Genomic DNA, 23,762 nt, shown 5'->3' with positions numbered 1-23,762 from the left:
AAGCCTCAAAAGTTCCCACCAGTCATCGAAGATGTTTGAGTGGCTTTCTTCTGTATGTTGTTTGTTTTCATGCGGCATACTCCTGGGTTTTCATCACCCCAAAAGACAAACAGCTCATGAAAACTGCCACCTTGCTTATGAATCTATTGTAGGACAAGCTTCATGCTTTTTGGTACTAGGGTAAAGCTACAAAGGGGAAAGATTTATTTACAGTGAGGCAGTGGATAAGAAAAACTCATTTTCAAGGTTTCAGAGTGTCCCAAGGGCTACTGGAGGGTGGACACTAAGGACAACCATTGTGAATAGCTCATCTCTTGACTGGAAGGTGACAGCAACCTGACCTGCTAACTAAAATGTCAAATATTTTCACTAAAACGCTTTAAAAACTTCTAATCTTTAAAATCAATAAAAGCAACATTTAAATCAGACATTTTCCTAAGTCATATGGCTGCTAGACAAATATGTTTGGTTCATCTTTAAATGATTTCTGAGTACAGGTACTACTCTATGATATCCACTGTCCACCTATAGCATGTTATCTTAAGTGTGATATTCATTTTCCTAGCTAAAGGAAGTTAAAAAGCAAATACTAAAATTTCAGTGTCATTGATCTATACAATATTCATATTTTCTAATCATATTAAAAAATATAAGCAACTGTAAATTGGAAAACATTTCAAAGATGACAAATTGAAATTTGTAAAGCAAACCTGGAAACTCCAAAACCATAAAAGGAAGTATCAGACATACTGAAAAATAGAAGTTTATTTGGCAAAAAAAATAAATAAATAAGATAAAGTCAACAAACTTTACACTTGACTGGAAAAAAAATGGATAAAATTATTGATAAAGAGTCAGTTATCAGAATGTTCATTACATTTCTGCACCTGAATAGAAAAAGGCAAACAAGGCAAAAGCTTTCACCAGGCAACTTACAGAAGAGCAGATCTAAACAACTAACAATCACTCACAACTGTGGGAAGTCCTAAGTGTAACAATTAGCAATTCACACTCAAGAGGAAGCCAGGACATATGAAGAGCATTCATGCCTGCTGGGGAAGGCTTGAGGAAACTAAATCGTCCCTCAGTGCTTGCAAGCACATGACGTGGTACAGCTCTCTGGGGAAAAGGAATGGAACCTCGCCTCTTTAGAGGAAACATCTGTACCCCTCTATTCTGCATTATTATTCTAGGGAGCTACAGGAAAGAAAAAAAGAAATAATTGTATTAAGTGTCTGCTCTTCTCAATTTCTAACAAGAATTCCTTTAGTTAATATTAACAAAAAGCATCTGAAACGATTATATGTGCATGGTAAAAATCCAAAACATAGAAGACTATTTCAATAAAGTATATCCCCCAAGCCGAGTGCCCCAGTTGTTCTTTACAGAAGTCTAGCTCAAGGTGTGAAACCACTAATGTATACTGCAATATAAGGATAAAGGGCGGCTTGCTGCAGCTGCTTACCAGGAAAGAAAACTGGATACCAAATAAATGCCCAAGAATGACTGAACAAATAACGATACATGCACATCATGAGATGCTGTGAAGCCATCTAAAGACAAGACTCAGAGCTGTCTACATACAAATTACTACTACATAGTCCTGGTGCATTAAAAGCACAATTCAAACACATATAATGTGCCTGTGAAATAAACACAATTTTAAATGTGCATGATGTATGTTTATATATAACTATATGAGCATAGAAAAACTATGTGCTCTGTTGTGGCAAAGATTACCTGGAAGTCTGCAGCACATGGAAAATAGGATGAGAAAACCAAAGCCCAAGCCAAAACACAGGGGGAAAAAAGGAAAATCTAAAACACAAAACTGCAGTACTTAAGTACAACTATACTGGTATGTTTACTGGTAGTTTACATGTGTGGAAACTGTTTAAGACTTAAAAAAAAAAGGTGGATGGCTTTCTTGAGGGTAACACCCAACTAGACTCTTCTCCCACTGGCTTTCATGCAGCTCCATAACTTTTCCTTGTGTCTAAAGCCCATTACCACTTCATGCATATATAAACATCCAGCTCTCACTCTGCTGCCTTTGCTCTTCTCCACCCCTTACTCGAGTGAAGAAGCGAAGAAGCGCAAGCCAATGAATCCTGCTGTTCAAGTCAACAGGCTCGGGGGCAGCTCCCAGCACTACAAATGTAATACCAAACAGTAAGCGCGCCCTGCAGCCAGTGGGAAGCAACCAAAGAAAGTAAATTAGAAACTTAAAGGTCAACAACTGGACTTTAATGAATAATTCTGGCAAAAGTGCTTTTGAAGATATGCAAGTAAAAAAAGTGAAGAGAAACATTCTCTTGCCTTAATTATTATAAATAATTATATTATTATAAATAATTGTGTGTGTGGCATTGGGGATTGAAGATAAGGATTCACCTGTGCTAGACAAGTGTTTTACCAACAAGTTATATCATCAGCTCCATAAGCAATTCTTAGAACAGTTATGACTAAATTTAACATGATACACTTTTGCAGAGTTTATAAACCTACAAGCAAAGCCTTGTAAATACAACCTGAGGCACATCCATTTATTATCCTACTGTTAAATATACTCTCTTGACATTTGACTTGATACTCTTACAGCAAATTTTCCTTTTACAAGTGTTCATAGGAGAAAGTACAAAAAAGAATACTTATTATCCATCATTTTTAAAATAGTACTTAGAAATAACAGTCTTAAAATAGCTCAATTTTCAAAAGCACAGGCAAAGTTCTAGAGTGCTCCTATTTTTAGGACCTGTTTTAAAAATGAGGGTTTTATTTTTTCTGGGGAAAATGAGTATGGGAAAAACAATTTCATTGGTGACTTGAGATGCACCTATATTTTCAAATTCACCTCACGAGAGGGTCTGCTCTAGAGAGCACTAACAGGTACCATCAAGTTGAGAAGTCAACGTTAGGAATGCATGAATCCTCATTTGTCATTCCTCTCAGGATTCATCTGCACACCTTAATTTTATTTACAAAGAAAACTCAATGATCACTTTCCTTCCAGGTAAAGAATATGCCTACTCCCAGTTGCTCCCACCTGAACTCCAAACAGGGGTTACCATGTGCAGCTGTGAGTGTTTAACAGAAACTTTATAGGTATGCAGGTGAGATGGCTTTTAGTTGTGTGGGAGTAATTACAACACTACAGAACTTTAGTGTTCTTGGCCCACTCATGAAAACCTAGCAGTATTCAAGCTCATGATGACAACCCCAAAACATATTTCCCAATGTTTGCTGATGGGACTCATGAAGCTAGATCATTCCAGACTATCAGCTAACTGCATTAGCTTTAGTAACAATGACTAAAGAGAAACATTTTTCCCCAAAACTGTAATTGTCATTTTGAGAAGATAGGCTGATTTTTTTTCAAAGCAGTTGTATTCTGAAAGGATCAAATGCAAAAAAACATGCAATACTTATCTTCAAATGCACATACACATTTACAGTAAAATGTTTATATACTACCAGTCTCTTGCTCCCTTTCTCTTTCATTATGTAGCCCAGGCTGGCACAAACTTGAATTCACAATCCTCCTTCCTCAGCCAGCCAGTGTTGAGATTACAGGTGTATAACAGCACCAATACGTGCTCCTTAGCATATCTTACTCAACATATCTTTAGTATAAAAATATGTTCATCTATTACAACATGGACAAAAAACACATAGAAGTTATTAGTTAAGTTCTCTCACACAGGTGCTCCTGGAAACTGTTGCTGTCTTTGCTCCAAAACTTGTTGATTTAATAGCTGCTGCTGTTTCTGTAAAAACTGTACAACTTCTGGGCTTCTTAGTAATGACTTAGAAAAAAAGAAAAGAAAAAAATTAATAGCATTATTCTCTTCTCTCTCTCCCTCCCTCCCATCCTTACTCTCTTACATAGCCTAGACTAAGCTTTGAACTGGCAATCCTCTTACCTGAATCTCCCAAATGTTGGGATTACAGACATGCACTACTACACCCAGCAAAAGCATTGTTCTGATGGGATTAGACTACATTCATATAATGGAATTATTCTGCTTTGTACCTACAAAACATAACATGCTTACCAACAAAACATGTATGAGTAAAATGAAATTTCTCCCACTAGTCTTAAGTCTTTAGACAAATTATATGAGTGTGTGTATTTGTAAATCTTAAGTCCTTAGGAAAGTTATATATATATATACACACAAGTATGCATGTGTGGATATACAGGTACATATATATCAATAAAAATAATAACACTGCTATAACACATGTAATAAACTGCCACTAACATTTTACTATACTTGTATAAATGTTCAATGAAAAAAAATTTGCTTCTAACAAGTTGAAAAATAGTGTAAGCAGCACCATTAAATACTGATTTAAATTTTTATGTATTATATATTTTATGTATTTTCTATTTATTAAATATTTTTGCTTAAAAATTATGTGTCAAGCTTGGCTAACATCCTATTAAATTAATGTACAATAATCTACTTGTCATAAGCCTACTGTACATTTAGGTTGTTTCAACTATGTAAGATAAATATACTTATAGCAATTATCTTCTATTGAAATTTGTATTTAGGATTTGTTTTCTGCAAATATCTTCACACTATGCTTGACCTCTGAGTTAAACGGCATGACCACTTTTAAAGCTGACCAAATTTATTTTTTTTTTCATTTTTTTCCGAGGTAGGGTCTCACACCATCCCTGGCTGACTTGGAATTCACTATGTTGTCTCAGGGTGGCCTTGAAATCACAATGATTCTCCTCCTACCTCAGCCTCCTGAATGCTGGGAATAAAGGCATGCACCACCACGTTCGGCTCAATATTTTCTAAAGCTTATACTAACATAGGATGCTACCAACAGAATGGACTGCCTTTTTCATAGAATTCTCAACATCATTGTTTGGAATCTTTCAAAGAAATTTTGCTTATTTTCGATGTCACCTTATGAATACTGAATATCTCTTGTTAGCAGGTAGTACTTCTGCTTTCTTCTCTTTCTATTTTTGTAATGCATTGAAGTTAAAGCTTTTTCCAGTATTTTTCCTTTGTCATGTTACAGTTTCATTTTTGTCACTGTTTTTTACTACAACATTCATTTCTTGGTTTCAAGTTTATAATCTTATTTGTGAATCTATGTCTTGTAAGCTATAAAATATCACTATATTTTTGAGATAAAGTCCAAATTCCATTTAAAAAACTTTTAGGACTATCTAAAATTTATTTTGATGAATACAGTACAATGTGCTGAATTCTTTTCTATCAAATAACTATCCAATTATTCTTATATTTATCAAATAATTTCCTTTCCTTATTGACTTCTAGTAACTTCTATCAATTTATAACAGAAATTCTTACTAAATGGTTTAACCATTTCTCAATACCATTAAAGCATTATTCCATAAACCTTATAATTCAGTAATGTAGTCTGCTTTAAAATTTGCTATCAAAGTTTAGTCAGCAAAGAAATAGGATGAACAGGTCTAAAGCTATTCTTTCTGTTGTGGTCTGGGCAGAGTATCTATGGTGGCAAAGTATCTATGGCAGTCTGTATGTACCAGTGAATAAGCACAGTTCAATCTGATGGCAAGGTAACAGCTTTTTTATTATTGTTGTTTATTTTTATTTATTCATTTGAGAGCAATAGAGAAAGAGGCAGAGAGAGAGGGAGGGAGGGAGGGAGGGAGGGAGGGAGGGAGGGAGAGAGAGAGAATGAATGGGGACGCACCAGGGCCTCCAACCACTGCAAACCCCAGACATGTGCGCCCCTTGTTCATCTGGCTAATGTGGGTCCTGGGGAATTGAGCCTCGAACGGGGGTGGGGGGGGCCCTTAGGCTTCACAGGCAAGCATTTAACTGCTAAGCCATTTCTCCAGCCCAAGGTAACAGCTTTTAACAGCATCAAAACCCAAACAGTTCTAGTATAGCTAGCAATTTTTCACTAACATTATCTGTAACCACTTTACAGACACATACCAATCTTTTCTGATTTAACACTTGTTCTAAAAGAGTAGGTCTTGCAGGACGATCTCCAAAAGATCCTGTTCTCTGTTTGACAATGGAGAGCAGGTTATCTGTACTTTCCTGGATAAAAAACAAAATGCACATGAGAGGAACAGATAACACACAATAATTCACAATGACAGGCATTTCAATGACAACAGTTTCTCTGCTTCTACTCCTTTGCCCAGCTCCTTAGAAACTGTAGAAAAGCATCTTGCTAAGCTGTAGGCAAGGTGCTGGCAGTTAATTTTAAGTAAAACTCCTGCTTCCAAAATTTCCAATCTGGGTTCTTAAGTCTCTTGCAGGGTCTCAAACTGATAGTGGGTTAAAGCCAGCAATACAGGTGTAGAGTTGCTTCTAAGCTACATATCTAGCTCACAGTGCAGCCTGATTTTTAGATGAAATAAATGAACTTAGAGGCAATATATCTACTGCTAATGCTGAGACATTCAGATAAATTTCTTGCCCCACCCCCCAAAAAAGGAAAGGGGCAGTAAAATACTACTTAAGAAGCAAATGATATAGTTTCAGAACTTGGAAGTCAGAAGGAAAGTGACAAACTGGCTGGAAAAGTCTAGAAAACCAGAATGAAACTATCAGTGTAGAGAAAGCAGGTAAGTTCTGTCATAGTTACCTTATCCTAAGACATCAAGACCCAAACAGTAGTGCTTATATCAAATGTGCCCATTTACCTGAATCTTACGCATTTAACACTTTTCCCAATGTAACAAAATACTGTTGTAGTTAACTGAAAGATTCTGCCTGTCATAATACATCTCAAAAACTTGGGAGAGGATTACTGGGGACTGAATCCAGGCCTTACCCATACTGAATGTGTCTTCTGCTACTATACTATATATCTTCCCGTATTTCCTCAACAAATATAAAACTATGAAGTGCTTTTATCATTAAGTCATGCCTCACACAAACTCAGTCTTGATACTATTTAGGATACTATCTGAACTGTTTTTTCTTATTTATCTACCAAACTCTTGAGTTGTCTGTTACTGTATCAGTTTACAGCTATCATTATGAATTTAGCAAACTTCTAGCTATTAATGTTTTAGGTCTCAAAATGCTACAACTATAAAAAGGGGATCCTTTAAAAATATTTGTTTGAGAAAGATATAAAGAGGGAGGAAGAGGCGGAGGGAGAGAGAATGGGCATGCCAAGGCCTCCAGCCACTGCAAACAAACTCCAGACACATGTGCCACCTTGTGCATCTGGCTTACATGGGCCCTGGGGAATCGAGCCTGATTCCTTTGGCTTTGCAGGCAAGTGCCTTAACTGAAAGCAAATTTAATTTCTCCTTCCCACAGAGTTATCTTTGCTTCTGGGACACTTTGTTTCATGTGCACAAAGCAAAACCCATTAGACCTGACATGACGGCATACCCTACATCCTCACAACCCCAGAGTGAGCACTGGGTATATCAGGATGTTAATACCACAAAAACCAAGATGCTTGTATGGAAGTAACTTTGATTCATGTAGAACAAACTTTCATAAATGTTGAAGTTCCTTTTCCACAGGGAATTTTTGTTCTGAGCTTACCAACTTTTTAGGCATTTTTTTTTAATTTTCACCTAAGCACTGGGTAATAAATACTGTAAATAGTTTATTTATTTGAAAGAGACCGGTGTGTGTGTGTGGGGGGGGGGGGTTGATGTGCACACCAGGGCCTCTAGCCACTGCAAATGAATTCCAGATGCATGTGCCACCTTGTACATCTGGCTTATGTGGGTACCAGGGAATTGAACCTGGGTCCCTAGGCTTTGTAGGCAAGCACCTTAACTTGTGTCTGAGTACTTGGTAGCTCTATGATGTAGGCCAAGTTACTTGTTCTTTCTGTGACTTGGTTCCCACCTATATAAAACAAATTACCTGAGTGCTAAAGGACTTGGAGTCTCCATTTCCAGCCTAGCACAGTGCCTCAGTGAACTCTGCAGTCTTTTCTGCTTTACACTGAGTTAGACTTTTTCCATGAAGCCAGAATATCCCAGCCTTTAAAGATCTATTTGCAGTGCTACCATGGCAGTACTCTGTGGTGTCCCTCATTAGATCCCAAAAGGCACAAAGTTATTTTCCTTACACTTGGTTCAGCTAGTATCAAGACTCATAGCTCTTATAATCTTCTCAAAATCTTCAAAGTGTCCCAGAGTAAAAGATAAGCGATATGGAAGGAGATTATTTGTTGTTTATATTTTATTTTAAAAAAACCCATACAAATTACTTTATAATAGTGAGGTTATTAACATACAAGCTATCTACTTGTCCTTTATACATTTTTTTCTCACACTGTAGTTATAAATTCTAAGTAATTAAAATCGTAAATGGATACAGAGCTAATTTCTGAGAGATCCTGAAAAGTTATCTTCTATAATGCAAAGCTTCAAGACAAAATTAATGATCCTGAAAAATCATCCAGCCCTTGTAGATCACTTCTGTGCAACTGTCCAATGAGCTATCCTTATAATGTACTTCTTCATACCAAATGTTTGCTTTTCCTTATCAACACTGTATTTTATAGTTCATTTGCCTATAAATTTCATTGTAGAAAACTACACAGGATTATTTCATGTCTTTTTGTGGATCTCTGACTCACTGAAAGTGCATCTTTACAATAATGAATGTGTGAAAGCACAGGTGTGTACATGAAGTGCTGAAATGTATTTAATGACTTCCATTATCTGTCACAATATTTCAGATGCCTATGGTGGCTATAAAACAGAATGTACACAGTCACTAACCAGTGATATGCCTTGACAAAACATTTTGCTTTTTTATTTTATTTTGGTTTGGGGGTCTCACTATGTCACTTAAGCTGCCCTTGAACCTATGCTGCCCAGAATGGCTAATAAACTTGTGAATCTCCTGTCTCAGCCTCCTGAGAGATGGGACTGCATTGTGTGCAATCATGCTTGGCCTTTTTGACCTTTAAAAAAATTATTTAAGAGAGAGAGAAGGAAGGCAGGCAGGCAGATAGAGAGAGAATGAACACACCAGGGCTTCTAGCCACAGCAAAGGAACTTCTGATGCATGTGCCACCTTGTGCATCTGGCTTTATGTGGGTACTGGGAAATGGAACCTGGGTCCTTTGGCTTTGCCCACAAGTGTACCCCAACCAATAAGCCATCTCTCCAGCCCTTGACCCAACTTTTAAAATGAGTATGATAAATCTGCTCATAATGAGTCTACTTGTGTAATCTGCCAAGCTATACTTGTTTCTTCTTGCAAAACACATACATTATTGCCTACTTTACTGTGTAAAGTGATCTGCGAGGTCTAGTGTGTTTTTACATGTATATCAAAGGTACTAACACTGTAAGATAAAAGAGGACGAGAAGTGAAGTGTGATTGTTGGTGACTGGAAATTTCAAATTTAGGGTATTACATCTGTAAGCAAGCCCAATGACTAAAATTTGACTTTCTGGTGCACCTGTTTATGTTCAGCCTAAGAAGAAAACACTTAAAAACTTTTGGGACACAACCTAGGAAATATTTCAGTTTTAAACATTATTTTCTGGGTCACTGTTAACAAATTTCAATTATTCTCTGCACCAAAAAAAAAAAAAAAAATCATGTGCTGAAAACACATAAGGTGAAATACTTGCTTATTTGAATCACCTTGAAGTATCCTGCTAACAATAACAATAGCTCAGGATGACTGTTGGACATTGTGGACACTTAACTGGTACATCCCTTATTCACAGCGACACCAAAAACTAGGCCTTGTTTTAATGGCAACAGTGAGAAAACGGGTATTTACATGAGGCCACACAGCCAGCAAATGATGGAGTGGGGACTTGCAGGCCGAATTCCACTTGTGGAGCCCTGGCTGCACATTTCAACAGAGTTCCAATCTCAAGGAATCCCAAAGACCTCTGAAACAGCTCTCGAACGTTTATCAATCCATCCTTTTCTCTAGGGGTACTAAGGAAGGTGAGGATCGGGTAGGTGCTGAACAGGGACTGTGAAAACAAGAACTGGACACCAAAGAGTACAGGTAACTGTTCGAAGAACAGCATTCTTAAACTGCTACAGAGGAATAGGGAAACTGGGAAGAGAGAATGTACCACAGGGAGATGGTTCCCTCCTCCGCAGTGCCTCATATCCAGAGTCCTCATCTGACCTGGGTTCCAAGGCTCACTTTATCACAATGAAGGCTTGGGGCAAGTTCCTAGAAAGATTGGGTAGGGGAAGGCAACGCCCAACTGATGGCCACTACCTCAGCCAGGCAACCTAACCTGTTTGGAAGTAGGGGGGCAGGGCCTGGACAGGGGGTTCGGGCAAGGGTGGGGTTTCCTCCTCCTCCTCCTCCCACTGCCCAGGCCAGGGCCGTGAGCAGTACCTCCAGTTTGACGCTGCCCGCGCTGCTGGCCGCGGCGGAGGCCCCGCAACTCAGGGCCTGGTCGCTCTTCTTCTTCTTGTACTTGTCCTTGTACATCTTGTTGCGGTGCTTCTTGCACATCCACGGCTTGCGCTGCTTGGCCACCTGGCTGGTGGTCTCGCTGCAGCCCTCGTAGGTGCACGTCTTGCACGCGCCGCCGCCCCGCCGCCGCCCGCCGCCCTCGCCGCCCGAGTGCGCGTCCTCGTCGTCCAGCTCCTCCAGGCTGGCCGCGCTCTCGCCGCCCCCCGGCGGGTCCGAGGTGTCCAGCAGCTCCGCCTCGTCGTCCTCCTCGGCATCCCCCGGCGCCTCGGCCGGGTACGCGGCGGGCCGGCAGGGCGCGGGGGCCGGCCTCGGGCCGCCGCCGGCCGCCGTCTCCTCCGGGGCTCCGCACGGCTGCATCACCAGCAGCGTGAACCGCGAGGCGGGCGCCGGGGCCATGGCGGCGGCCGCGGGCGGGACCGAAGCCCCCGGATGCGGTGCGCCCGCCCCCGCGGAGCCCGGCCCCGAACCCTCGGCCACACCCCGCACCTCCGTGCTGCCGGGACTCGGCCGGGGCCCGCGACCCCGCGACCTGTAGGCACCTGAGGGGCTCGCGGGCGGGCGCCTTCCACACCCGACAGACGCCCGCGCGAGACTGCGCCTGCGCGCCCGCAGCCCGCGCCCCCAGCGTCGCCGCTCGCGCAGCCGCAGAGGAGCGGGGCTGAGGCACCAGGCGAACCGCGCATGTGCGGCCACGCCCCCACGCCGCTCCCGCCCGGAGAGGCGGGCTGTGCCGGTCCAGGTGCGTGTACGGCGGTGGACGTTTTCTCAAGCTGGCAAAGGGACACTCTTTGCCAGAATCCACTCTACCTGAACGTTTTAAAGTGCTTTCTCACTGGGGTTTTATGACCCCTTCGAAGAAATACACCCGCACACACGCATCATCTTTTTCAAGTCCTGACATCCAAAAATCCGAAGTGAGTTTGGCTGGGCAACAATCAAGATGTCCCCCGCGACTACGTTCAGTCTGAGAAAAGTCCATGGCAAGTCCACTCCCCCATGTTTCCAGTTTCTACGGGAATCCTGTGCGCCTCGGTGCATATCTGTTTCCTTTTTCGGAAACTTCAAAACCCTTTCTGATGGTGGCCTTCCTCTCTCAGGTTCCTTATGGTGATGCTGGACCTGCACCAGTGGTCCAGGATCATCTCCCCATCTCAGAATCCTTAACTTGGTCACATTTTCAAAGTCCCCTGCGTCATACAGCCTCTCCATGTCCATGGCTAATCCATTCATTAACCTTACCCAGTTCCTATATAGTTGATCTCCTACATATTTATGGCAAAGTTCTATTTATAAATTAAGCATTCAATTTTATTTATTTGTGTGGGGGGGGTACACCAGGGTCTCTTGCCAAAAAAAAATAACATTTTTTTTTTTTTACTTTATAGTTTTTTATTGACAACTTCCATAATTGTAGACAATAACCCGTGGTCATTTCCTCCCTCCCCCCACTTTCCCTTTTGAAACTCTACTCTGTCATACCCCTTCCCTCTCTGAATCAGTCTCTCTTTTATTTTGATGTCATCATCTTTTCTTCCTATTTTTCTTATGATGGTCTTGTGTAGGTAGTGTCAGGTACTGGAAGGTCATGGATATCCAGGCCATTTTGTGTCTGGAGATGCTATGTTGTAAGGAGTCCTACCCTTCTTGTGAATTTTATATTCTTTCCACCACCTCTTTTCGCAATAGATCCTGAGCCTTGGAAGGTGGGATAGGGATATTTCAGTGCTGAGCACTCCTCTGTCACTTCTTTTCAGCATTATGGTGCCCTCTGAGTTATCCCAAGGTCACTGCCATCTGAAAAGAGAAGCTCTTCTAACCAAGAGTGAGAGTAGCATTGATGTGAACATTAAGAGAAGTGCTTACTGGGCAGTTTGGTGAACATAGTATAGTGTATACATTTAGCCAGACACCAGCAGATGTTACATCCCTAGGGCTCATGACTACCCCTGTTACAGGTTTTCAGTATCAGGGATGTATTCCCTTCCATGGAGCAGGCCTAAGAAATAACTGTTCTACTGGACTCCATTGTGTACAGTGATTGTTCTGAGAGATCTAGTGGTGAGGAGTGTGAGGCCTTAGAGCACTGTGATGATACTAGACCTCAAACTGCCTGAGATGGGAGATGTGAGGCTGTGACAGCTTGGCATCTCTAGTTCACAGTCAGTGAGGGTAAACAAGCCTATTTGAGTTCCCCATCAGCCTTGGCTAGAGAATTGTACCCAGCCCATCAGGATTTGTAAGCAAGTTCATTTAACCACTGAGCAATCTCTCCATCCCAGTTGTTTGTTTTCTTGGTAATAGTCACTTTCACTGGAGAGAGGTGGAATCTCCATGAAGTATTGATTTACATTTCTTTTTAAAAATATTTTAATTTCATTTATTTGACAGAGAGAGAGAATGGGTACACCAGGGCCTCTAGCCACTGCAAACTCCAGATGTGTGTGCCCTCTTGTGCATGTGGGTCCTGGGGAATCGAACCTGGGTCCTTTGGCTTTACAGGCAAATGCCTTAACCGCTAAGCCATCCCGCCAGTCCTGCAAGCTTCCTCCAGGTGCTGTTTCTATGTGCTGTGACCCTAAGTGCCCAATCCAAGAATTTTGATTGCGCCGGGCGTGGTGGCGCACGCCTTTAATCCCAGCACTTGGGAGACAGAGGTAGGAGGATCGCCAAGTGTTCGAGGCCACCCTGAGATTACATAGTAAATTCCAGGTCAGCCTGAGCCAGAGTGAGACCCTACCTTGAAAAACAAAAAAAAAAAAAAAAGAATTTTGATTGCACTCCCTACGTTCCAAGCATGCACAAATACTAGCTCACGTAATCATCATCTGAGCTCTAGGTTAAGAAATTGCTGTTTTCAGTTGTGGAAACTGACAGGAAGAAAAGAAAACAAACAGATCTGGAGTTTAAAAAAACACACCACTGTCAGAGCTGGGGTTTGGGCTCAGGGAAATTTGGCTAAGGTCAGGACGTAAATACACTCACATCCAGCTATCCAGAACCTACCCAGAATGAAAGGAACACAATACTAAGTGGTCAGCAGGTGGTTGTGGGGAAGCAGGTGAGACGCAGAGTGAAGAATGAAGGATAGTTTTGTTTGTCAAGGTCTGACCAGGCTTCGGGGGAGCCAAACCCACAGCCATGGCTTGTGTACAGGTACCAGCTGCCATGTCATAAAGGTGCAGCTAGCTTAATCTTTGACACTGAGGTTTCTGGAGGAGGAACTTCATTCAAGGCTGCAGTTTGATAGTGAGGATGTGTGCTATCCTTTATGAACAGACATGGGAGTGCTGAAGAGTGTTAGTGGGCGTCAGGAAGCATTGTACACAGGCAGCTGGCATCATGGGCACTTCGGATCACAGCAGTACAAACTGCACCTGGAGGAAGCTTGCAGGAGCCCCTCCTCCTGGATCAGGTGAAAGCAATCAGGCAGCAGCCAATGGGAAGAGGGCAGCAACAAGGGGCAGGAGGTTAAAAAGGACTGGCCTGGTCCCAGTTACCTCCTCTGATTCAGAGGAGTCTGTCTTCTTTCTTTTTTTCTCCTAAGCCAAGTTGTTAGGGGAAGAGGATGGGCTCACCTTTCTGTCTCTCAAGCTACTCTAACATTAGGCGAATGTGCGAGGCTCTCAAAAGTTTCCCACGTGGGAAAAAGAAAGAACTGGCTTAAACTTGCTCTTAAGTTTGAGGCGGGAAGTGTCTGCAATTCCAATAGAGGCAGCTACTTAGGTGCTAGGAGGGAAAGCGCTATCTCTCTGCCTGAAAACTTCGTGGGCTCTAGCAGCCCACGAGCCAAGGGTGGAGAGGAAGAGATGCGAGAGGAGGCTGAACTGTCTCTAGAACCTGCGTGGCCAGTACAGGCTTGGCCTTCCTTTTCTTCGGAGCCTCCAGGTCGCCACAACCTCACCCACTTACCACCTCTGTGTGGGACATGCGAACCCTAATCAGGATGGGGCAAGGGTGATGGCAATAGGGTCTCAGTTGGGTTGTCTGGCAGAAGACGATGGCTCTACCTTACAAACGCTCCCTGGTCTGCCACACATGCCGTTTCCAGTCCTGGTCCCCTGTGAAATGCAGCTCCCCTCGCTCTGGCTCTGTGCAGGGCTTTCTGTTGGTTTTGTAAGGGTATTGGGTTCTGGAGACTTGCCAGACAGGTGAAAGGAGACCTCAAGAAAGCCGGAGGGCTGGGGACATAACTCAGTGATAGAGTGCCTGCCTGGCCCTCAAGTCTCGTCCCAGTGCCAGCAAAAGCAAGCCCCTCAAGCACCTTTGTTTATGAGCAAATCCTAGGATGGGACAAGAGCCTGTTTGTTGGGCTGCTTTTGTGCTCAGTAGAACTTAAATGACTGTAGTTCCTAAACCTTTCTCGGTTTCTTCCAAACTAGGGTCGCTCTGACAACAAGCTGAGTCATCCTGGGAAGCAATGCAAAAGCAGTCAGGTGGGGCCCAAGCTGCCTCTGGAGAGCTGAACGAAGAAAAGTTAAGCGCCAAGGCCGAAGGGTTCCCTAGCATGTGGGAAAACTACACCCCACTTCCCTTGCTAAGATGGAAACATAATACGCAGTTTTGCGGCTGCGTGACCTCGCTGTTGGAAAGACAGTCTTAGATGTAAGAAAACATGAACTTCATAAAACTCACACAAAGGGTAAACTCGGACCTCCTGCGTCTCCATAGGGAAGCGACCTCAGCAGTGTTTGCTCTGGCTGGGGTGTGGGCTGGACCTGGATCCCAACTACCCCGTGGCACTCCTGTGTATCTAAACCTATCTTTTCTCCACCACAGGCAGCTCCTTGCATGACACAGTGGAGATCAGCATAAAAGACCTCGGAGCTAAGGTTCTCCAGGACACCTCAGGAAACCTCAGAGCCTATTGCTTAAACTTAAGTTCTTACACAGGAAGGGCCTCGTCAGAAGCATCCTGACAGGGGCTGGCCTCCCATTGCATGAGTGGCCCCTCGCCTCTGCCCTTTTCTTGTCTGTAAGCTGTGAATAAGTAAAATCCGGGCACCTGAGTAGGCACGCCACTAGTAATTGTCAGGTGTGGGCTCTAATTCTGTTCAGAAATTTCCTCTGTTGGTATCACCTACAGCATAGGCAACCCTCCTACTGGCATCACGTGTTGGCTTTAATCCAGTTGAGAAGTTTCCAGTGCTGTGGGAAGGAGTTTCACACAATAAACCAGCCACAGGTGTGGACAGTTTCACCCCCTTCAGATAGATAATATTACCGAAGCATCCTGGATCTCTAGGGAGCTTCCTGAACTTTGGAACGTTAGGCTGGTGCCTTTCACCCTCGTTATAACTTTCTGTTCTCAACTCACATGCATTGCCATTGGTCGGTGCTTTGTGACTTGAGCTGCCTTGAGAGTCTGAGGCAGGCTGCTCATCAGAGAGCAGTGATTTCCTTTTTTCTTTTGAGGGATGGAACAAAAGACTGGACTACAACTTCACACAGCAAGTACTCTTGCTCCCCATGTCTGCGTGGGCAAGCACAAATGCCTTAGAGTTGTGCACATAATGTGTGAGGCAGGACTGTTCATCCACTAGGCACCAGGCCCTTCATTTGGTTTGAAGTCCTGGCTCGGGACATGTGGTCACTATGGGATTGAAAGCAAGGCTGTGCTTGGGACTAGTCTCTGCTGAGAGGTGAAGGCTAGCCGCACAATTGTCATACTTTCAATAACAATCACTGGCAAAGTGACAGTAGTGTTGAGCATAGGGACGTGTTACACCCTGCAGGATTCGGTAGCCATTGCGGAAGAGGTGGAGGAAAGAATGCTAGAACCAAAGGAAGGAGAGGAGTGCTTAAAATGCTGTCTTCCACACACAGTGGGTGTGTAAGACCTGCATAATTAAAGGAGAAAATGATACCCAATTAGAGACTAGTCGGAAAGAAGGGGTTTAGCAGTGAGAGCTTTTATTGCAGAGGCAGAACTAAGTGGATGGTGGACGTACTGTGTTCAGTGACAGTTCTCAGACAACTTCCTGCAAGCAGAAAACTAGATGGAGCCCCAGGTAATACGGCACTCAGAACCCCACTAACTCTTGACTCAGTTCTAGGCCTTGTGCAGGAAACATTAGTGTCCCTTTCCAATGTAGCCTGGGAAAACAGACGTTAGTGCTTGACCAAAGTGGGCAATAGACGTGAAGATAAGCAGGTGGCAGGATGCCCCTCTGCTGCTAGCTCCTGTCCTCTGACCTGCTGCCCTTGGGGAAGATGGAAATGGGCTGGGGGCTATAGTTTGTCCAGTTGGTATATCAGCCTTGCTGCTCTCTTCAGGAGTGACATGAAGCCACTTCAAGAGTACTAGGTGGGGTCTCTCCTCATGACCAGTCTAAAGGCTCCAGAGTGGTCACATTGCCTGAGCCAGGTCTAGTTGGGATTGGGCGCTGGTGGGGAATTGGGTCCTCTGAAGCCACCACTAAGCGCAGTCACTTTGTTAAATGAATGGGGCAGTTGGAAGACACCTGCTTTGGTTCGTTTGGCAACTACTGATGCCTTAAGTGAGCTGAGCCGGCTTCCTGGCCTGGTCAGGCCTAGAACAGAACTAGCAAGTCCTCTCACTCTGTCTCTTCTGGAGTATGAGCACAGCACCAGCATGGCTTCTCTCATGACTCCTGGAGCCCTTGGTCCTCTAGAATGAGGACACGACTGTTCAGTCTTCCCTACTGTTCATCCTTAACCCCGAGGCCCCCGCCTCTTCCTCCAGATCACCTTTAATGGACTTTGGCCTAACTTTTTGGGTTCTCAGTTTTCCTTACTGTGACATTCAAGGGCCTCATGGTATTGAGGTCCAACTTGAGGAGGCTGAGTTGTAGAAACTAGTGAAATCAGCTGCCTCCTATTCCTACTACAAAGAAGGTGGGTCAGACTGATGGCTTTTGGGATCCCACCACAGCCTCGAACACATCAGTACCACTTGTGGGGACACCAGACAATTCTAAGAGGAATGTTTGAATTAAATAGCGGGGAGATTCATGGAAGTGGGAAAGTTCTTAAGTGGCCTTTCAACCATCACAGGTTATGGGAGACCACTTCATCCCCACTAGAGCCACCACTGGGCCGGAGAACTAGCTTCTAGGTTTTCTTCTCTTACTTGAACCAGATCTTGTTGGTATAAAATGCCAGAAATTCTAGTGACACACTATTAGTACGTAAAAGCTCAAAGGAGGCAAAACAAAATTCCAAGCAACTATTGGAGAGGACAAGGACTAAATTTGGGTACAGGAGCCAGTACTCCAAACTTCTAATATGACTCAGGCTCTGCTATCCGTGAGCCAGGCCATTTGAGATTCTGGGGGGATAGGGTAAACTTTCTATCTCAAATTAAAGTGAGAATAAGTAAAACTAAGTTCCTGACAACTTAAGCTCTGAGTTAATCAAACATATTGTGTAAGGGATGCCAGACTCCCAAAAGAACCACTTCGGCAAGACTCTTAATTGCCAAAGGCACTAACTCTCCTGGAATAAGAGGTGGAGAAGCCCCACACCCAGTGGAGTAATGATCTATACAGCCCAGCACAGTTTGAATCCACTGAGATGGATCCATGACGTTGAATTTAGCCAGGCAAGACTTGAGATGGTTCTTCACACTCCTGAGTGAAGGGGAGCTTGGACAGTGAAGTTCTGTAGCAGAAGTGGACTTGGGACAGTCCAAGAACAAAAGAACAGTGTGGCTGAGACACTTTGAAAACTGGTGTGACATGGTGGCCTAGGTTCCATAGAGCTTCAGGTTTTTGTTGTTGGTTTTTGTTTGTTTGAGGTAGGTTTTCACTCTACCCCAGGCTGATCTAGAACTCACTATATAGTATCCGGGTGGCCTTGAACTCTCGGTGATTGTTGTCGCTTCTCAGTCCGACCAACAGAAAGGAACGACGCCACACAACGTTCTTCTCAAAGCAGTTTATTCAGGAACCTTAACCGCATGCAAAGAAAGAAAAAAAATGAACCCCGAGCCCTTCCCAGTCCGTCCTTAAATCCCCAGCTTGCACCACGCAGAGTCTGTCGCGCATAAGTCTCTTCAATAGTCTCACGTCTCTAAAACGTCAGATGGTCTGATCTTGCATAGCAACGAGTCTGCACAGTGCGAGCCGCAGACGTGGCTATTCAGGGGTGTATAAGGAAGTCAGGTGCAAATCATACGACTTGGCAGCTGTCCCGGGCGCCATCTTGGAATGGCTGCCACACCCGCTCCCTACAGATTCTACCTCTGCCTCTCAAGTGCTGGGACTAAAAGTGTCCACCACCATACCCGACTATTTTATGTTCTGGAGAGAGAAAGAGCAGATGTACACATTGAGTGCTTCAGGACCTCCAGTCAGTGTAAACAACCTCCAGATGATTTGCCACCTTAAGCACCTGCCTTATCTGGGTTCTGGGGAATCGAACCTTATTCCTTGGGCTTCACAGGCCAGTGCCTTAACCCCTAAGCCATCCCTCCAGCCCAGGACTTCAGAGACAGGAAATAAGTCCAAGTAAGGACACCTGTGGAAGAGAACAGGACATGAATTGGTATGGGCAGTAATGGAAAGCTGAACATGGCCAGTGGAATTTCAAGGACAGGCTTAGATGCATTATCTTCCTCATCCGGAGCATCTCTCAGCTCAACGCTGAGCACAGGAAAGGGGGTCTTCATTGCAGTGGGGTTACCTGTGGTGGCAGAGTGGAGGATGTGGTGAGCGGTAGAAAAAGTGAACTTTCAGGGCTGAGCTTCTGAGAACCGAGACCCCAGAATGTATCATAAATGACTATGGGAGGGATTGGAGAGAGGGCTGGCTGGCTTGCAAAGCAAAGGATTCAGGTTCAATTCCCCAGGACCCACATAAGCCAGTTCAAAAGTGGCCCATGTGTGTGGAGTTTGTCAGAGGCTGAAAACCCTGACACACACATTCTCTCATTGCTTCTGTATCAAATTAAATTATATATTAAAAAGACTCTGGGGAGTAGGGAAGATGGTCAAGGATTAAAGACACATACAAAGCCTGTTGGCACGGGTTCAGTTCCCCAGTGCTCACACAAAGCTAGGTACACAAAGTGGTGCATGCATCTGGAGTTTGTAGAAGCCGGAGGCCCTGGTGTGTCCATACAATCTCTCTACCCCAGGAAATAGCCACGTAAGAGTATGTTTCTGTAATACGTGAGGAACTATAGCAGGGAGCCTCGACGGCACGTGGGACCCTGGAATGGGCACAGGCACTGATGGATAGAGCTGGGGAAGCCGCCAACAGCCAAACCCTCACCCTAAACACTGAAGGCCTCAAGAGTCCCATCTCGGTGCAAAACCAAAGCCAAAAAGGCCCCCCTGGTGATGTGCAAGCCCTCACTGCCTGGGTCGCATAGAAGCCAATCCTATAGCACCAGTTTGTGCAGAAAGCAAGCTTTTTGTCCTTCTAGGTTGAAGGAGTTGGGCAGGAAGCTCATGTCTGTTGCCCTTCAGCTGATATTAAAGCAGCCCACTGCAAAAAATCAGTAATAAAAAATGTCTTCCAAATTGTCACTGGTGTTTCTAGTCTGTCATCCTGGCCTAATCCTCCAGGACCTTTTCTGTAGTTGACCTGCTCAAGAGACTTGTAGCACCGCAATGTCTTCCCAGGAAGTATTTGTCAGATTTATATGCAGTCCACTGCCTGCTTCGGGCTTAATTCCTGAGCACACTCAGCTCCAAGAAGATCTGAACGTGGTGCACCAGGGACTTCTTCCAGCCGTACACGGCCAAGCCATCTCACAGGTTCACAAAGCTTGTTAGCATGATCTGAAAAACACATGAGCTTAAAAGGACTGTGTGTGGCAGGGGAGACAGGAGAGATGGCTCACCCTTGTGCCTTCATGCCCAGAGGCATGCACCTTCACTTGTGGCTCTAACAATCTTTCCACCCCCTGTTCTGCAAAATTCCCTGAGCTGTGGTGGGTGAGTTTTAGGGCTATTTCAGTGATAAACCAGTCTTAGGAGGCTCTATATCTCTACTTCCTTAAGTGCTGAGTATTCTCAGCATCTGTCTTCATCACCCTGGTGCTGATTGTCAGGCTCTCCATGAAAGCAGCATTCTTGCTCATCTCCCCAACTCTGGTTTCAGCGGAGGCTTGGCTGAAGTATGAAGGGTAGCTTTCATCTCCATGGGTCTAGCTAAGGTCCCTGGAGCTGAAGCATGGTTAGGCAGACACCAGATTGACCAGAAGCTGGGATTCCATTGTGAAGTTATTTATGCACATGTTGCTAAAGCAGGCCAGGTTCTCCTCCCCACTACAACTGAACTCTAGAAGGATATGCCGCTTTGCATGCTGCTTGTGTTTGCTAAGGAAGCAAAACACCGTTGGACCTGTGAAATCGCTGTCTATTTCAGACATGTGCATACTTCCACCTATGAAATTTTCATAAGTGTTCTTTGTAGGTGGAGAAATTGCTAGTTGTGTGGGAATGTGGTACCTGGACGTAGAAGCCTCAGTCTGGTGTCTATCCTTCAGGGAGCTGCCAGTGACAATGGCAAGAGCATGGACTGTCCTGGGCAGGGGGACAAGGGAGAGTGGGAATAAGTACTGTTATTGCTTTGGGTCAAAGATCTGTCCTGCTAGGCTTCTTTAACCAAAGGTCGATGGTTGTCCTTGAATTCTGGTACATTCTTGATGTCCACAAACCCTCAGGGCAGGGAGCTTATCGGGTCCCCAACCTTGACTGTTGAACCCAGATTTTAGTGTTTGTCTTCGACCCTATTTGGGGGACAACTCGATTCATTATCAGAGCAACAGTATGGAATCCAGTGTGTTCTGGGTCATAGATCGGAGGTGATTAACTGGAACACAAAAGGACAGACTACAAGAACCTGTGTATGGAAAGATTAAAAGCCATTAATCCTGCTAGTTAACAAGGACAGTCGGTCGGCTCGGTAGATGGATGGGACAGCAAACCCTGACTGTCGGCCCACTGTGGACTCCAGGCCACCTGAGCCCCTTATGCAGCACTTCCCCTCGAGCAACTGAAAGAGTGCTGAAGGAAGGAACCCTGGAGGCCAGGCCTGGAGCTGGGAAAGTGGCAAGGACACATCCTGGCTGAAGGTGCTTATCATCCTGCACAAACCGTGTCACTGTCCTCATGAAACACAGACGTACTGACAAACATGTCCAAGCGGGGAGCTTCTAACATGTCTCAAGGGGACAGGTTCTGATAGGATCATTCAAAATTGATCTGTTCCATGGAGGTGGAAGGACTTTTGGAGACTACGGGATGGCTGGGCTGGTCAGCTGACCCCTTCTTTCTGAAGATGTACATTGGGAGCCGCTTATCCCAGGCCAAGAGGCCTGTGTCCACGACTCCCTCTATCAAACAGTTTCTCAGAGGCAGGGTCTTGGGACCCTGGAGAAAGCAACACTTGCTTTGGGGAGACTTAAAGTCGGTGACCTCAGGGAAGCTGTGGAACGGCTCGTCCAGTGCTCACCACGTTTCCGGTGTCTGTGACTCGTAAGCTCAGATGTGCCCGTATCTTTACTGGGAAACCTTTTCCTGACTGAATGTAGATGATCAGATACTTGTGAAGGTTGTCCTCTGCCACTCCTGTGGGTGGGGACTGTCCTAACCATGGCTTTGATTGAGAATGGAATTGTTCCCAACACTCCTTCCTCCTGCTTACAGAGAAACAACCCCACATCCTCGATGGCTCTTTAGGTAGAGATCAAGAACTTGACTTGGAGGGAGAGGAAGACAGGTATCTATACAGGGATGGGTGCCTTTCAAAGTGAAATGAGAGTGACTCAGTTCAGGTGCTATGTAGGCTTGGACCTGTGGCTGGGAATGAGACTGGGGACTCAAAATCCTTCTTGGTTAAGCAAATGTAATTGAGGTTTTTGGGGAAACCTTATGCAGACCAAGCTGAGATAGTTCTGGCTGCATGTGAGCCACTGGTAGTGAGCATGTGCACAACGTGTGGCTTCTAGCACAGGCCAGAGTCCTAGAGCCCTGCTTCCCTAGCACCAAACAATACATGCCCTTGTGTGCAGTTGTATATCTGATGGTTAGCTCTTAAACAAGCTGAGAAAAGTGTATTAATGGGGAGGGGCTTAGGAGTCACCACCAACCCTCTCCCTGAGCTTTTGATAGTTAATGTTTGAGAAGTGAAGTGGGAAGACTCTCTGCAGTGTTGTGGCCCATGTACGTAGTCCTGCTCTCTTGCTCATAAGTAAATGAGGAGTTGAAGAGGAGGGGCTCAGTGGGAGTGCAAGGGGACAAGGGAAAATGGTGGGTGTTCTTGATGAAAGCACACAAATTTCTCACATTCGTAATCTCAACTGTTAAAACTTGACGTCATGCTTTAGCATATGCAGAATCTAGATGGTAAAGCACATCAGGAAACAGCAGAAAATGGGACATGTGTGGAGAAGGGTGAATCAGTGTTGCACAAATCTGTCATAATTATGGAAAGCCACTATGAGGCCAAGAGTGGTGGCACACACTTACAATCCCAGCACTCAGGAGGATCACTGACCACGAGGTCAGCCTGAGCTAGAAAATACAAATCACAATGAGAGACATAAATACTTTACCCAGATGCCTGAGAGAACTTGGACTCTTGTGAATAACCTTGTTACTGTGAGTGTTCACAAGATGGACCATCTCCATCTTTTTTTAGGGTGGCTGGTTCCCCAAAACTAATCTCAGGGAATGTCCTTGAGCCTGCCCTTGTGGTCTTCACTTTGGGAGCAAACAAGATAGGTCTCACTTCTCCTGCTACCTAAAAGGAGTCCCTAGATCTGTTCTCTTAAAATTATTTAGAGGCAGGTGGACAGAATGGGTGGGCCACGTCATTCTCCAGATGGACCCTGTCCTTGTGGTACATGTACAACACTGTGCACTTGTGTCCCTGTGTGTCTGGCTTCATGGGACCTGGAGATGCAAACACGAGTTCCTAGGCTTCACCAGCAATCACCTGAACCTCTAAACCCTCTTTCCAGCCCTAGATCTGCTTTTCCATTAAACTACCCAACCATGTTCGTAAGTAAGTTCTAGGAAAGGGTTCCCCTTTCTTAGAATTATAAACTCCTGGAAGGATTAAACCTAAACTTGGCATCATGGTTTTAGCGCAGCCCTCATTCAGAACCTATAAGTGACCCCAATTTGGGTCTCTAAGTGGGCTTCACCCTGCTCTTACCTTCTCATGGACAGAAGCTCTTTACTTTCTTCGTCCTCTTAAGCTCTGGACCTCTCATCTCTTAACTTGATAACCTTCATTAAAATCCCCTCGCCTCAACCCCTTTTGCTGTATTTCCCCTCCACTGACCACCTTCTTTCTAACTAGTCCCTCATCTATTCTGATAGGACCCTATAACTGACACCTCAGCTTCCTAGTGCTCATATGTGGGAA

The 23,762-nt window shown here is 44.5% G+C and overlaps 1 protein-coding gene across 1 annotated transcript in view; it reads right to left on the bottom strand.

The window, feature by feature from the left end:
- Positions 1-747: 747 nt before the first annotated feature.
- LOC123462292 (regulatory factor X-associated protein-like) overlaps positions 748-23,762 on the bottom strand; it is a 46,961-nt gene continuing 23,946 nt past the window's right edge. Inside the window, exons 2-4 of the mRNA XM_045155540.1 lie at positions 10,339-11,144; positions 5,961-6,068; positions 748-3,806 (exon numbers count right to left, since the gene is read on the bottom strand). Coding sequence (XP_045011475.1) covers positions 3,696-3,806; positions 5,961-6,068; positions 10,339-11,144 — 1,025 coding nt within the window. The 3' untranslated portion in view covers positions 748-3,695. The remainder of the gene's footprint in view (positions 3,807-5,960; positions 6,069-10,338; positions 11,145-23,762) is intronic.

Source organism: Jaculus jaculus, chromosome 7, assembly GCF_020740685.1.
Source record: "Jaculus jaculus isolate mJacJac1 chromosome 7, mJacJac1.mat.Y.cur, whole genome shotgun sequence".
Lineage (NCBI taxonomy): Eukaryota > Metazoa > Chordata > Mammalia > Rodentia > Dipodidae > Jaculus > Jaculus jaculus.
Note: the sequence above shows the minus strand (reverse complement) of the source record. Positions and strands in the feature narration are given on the sequence as shown.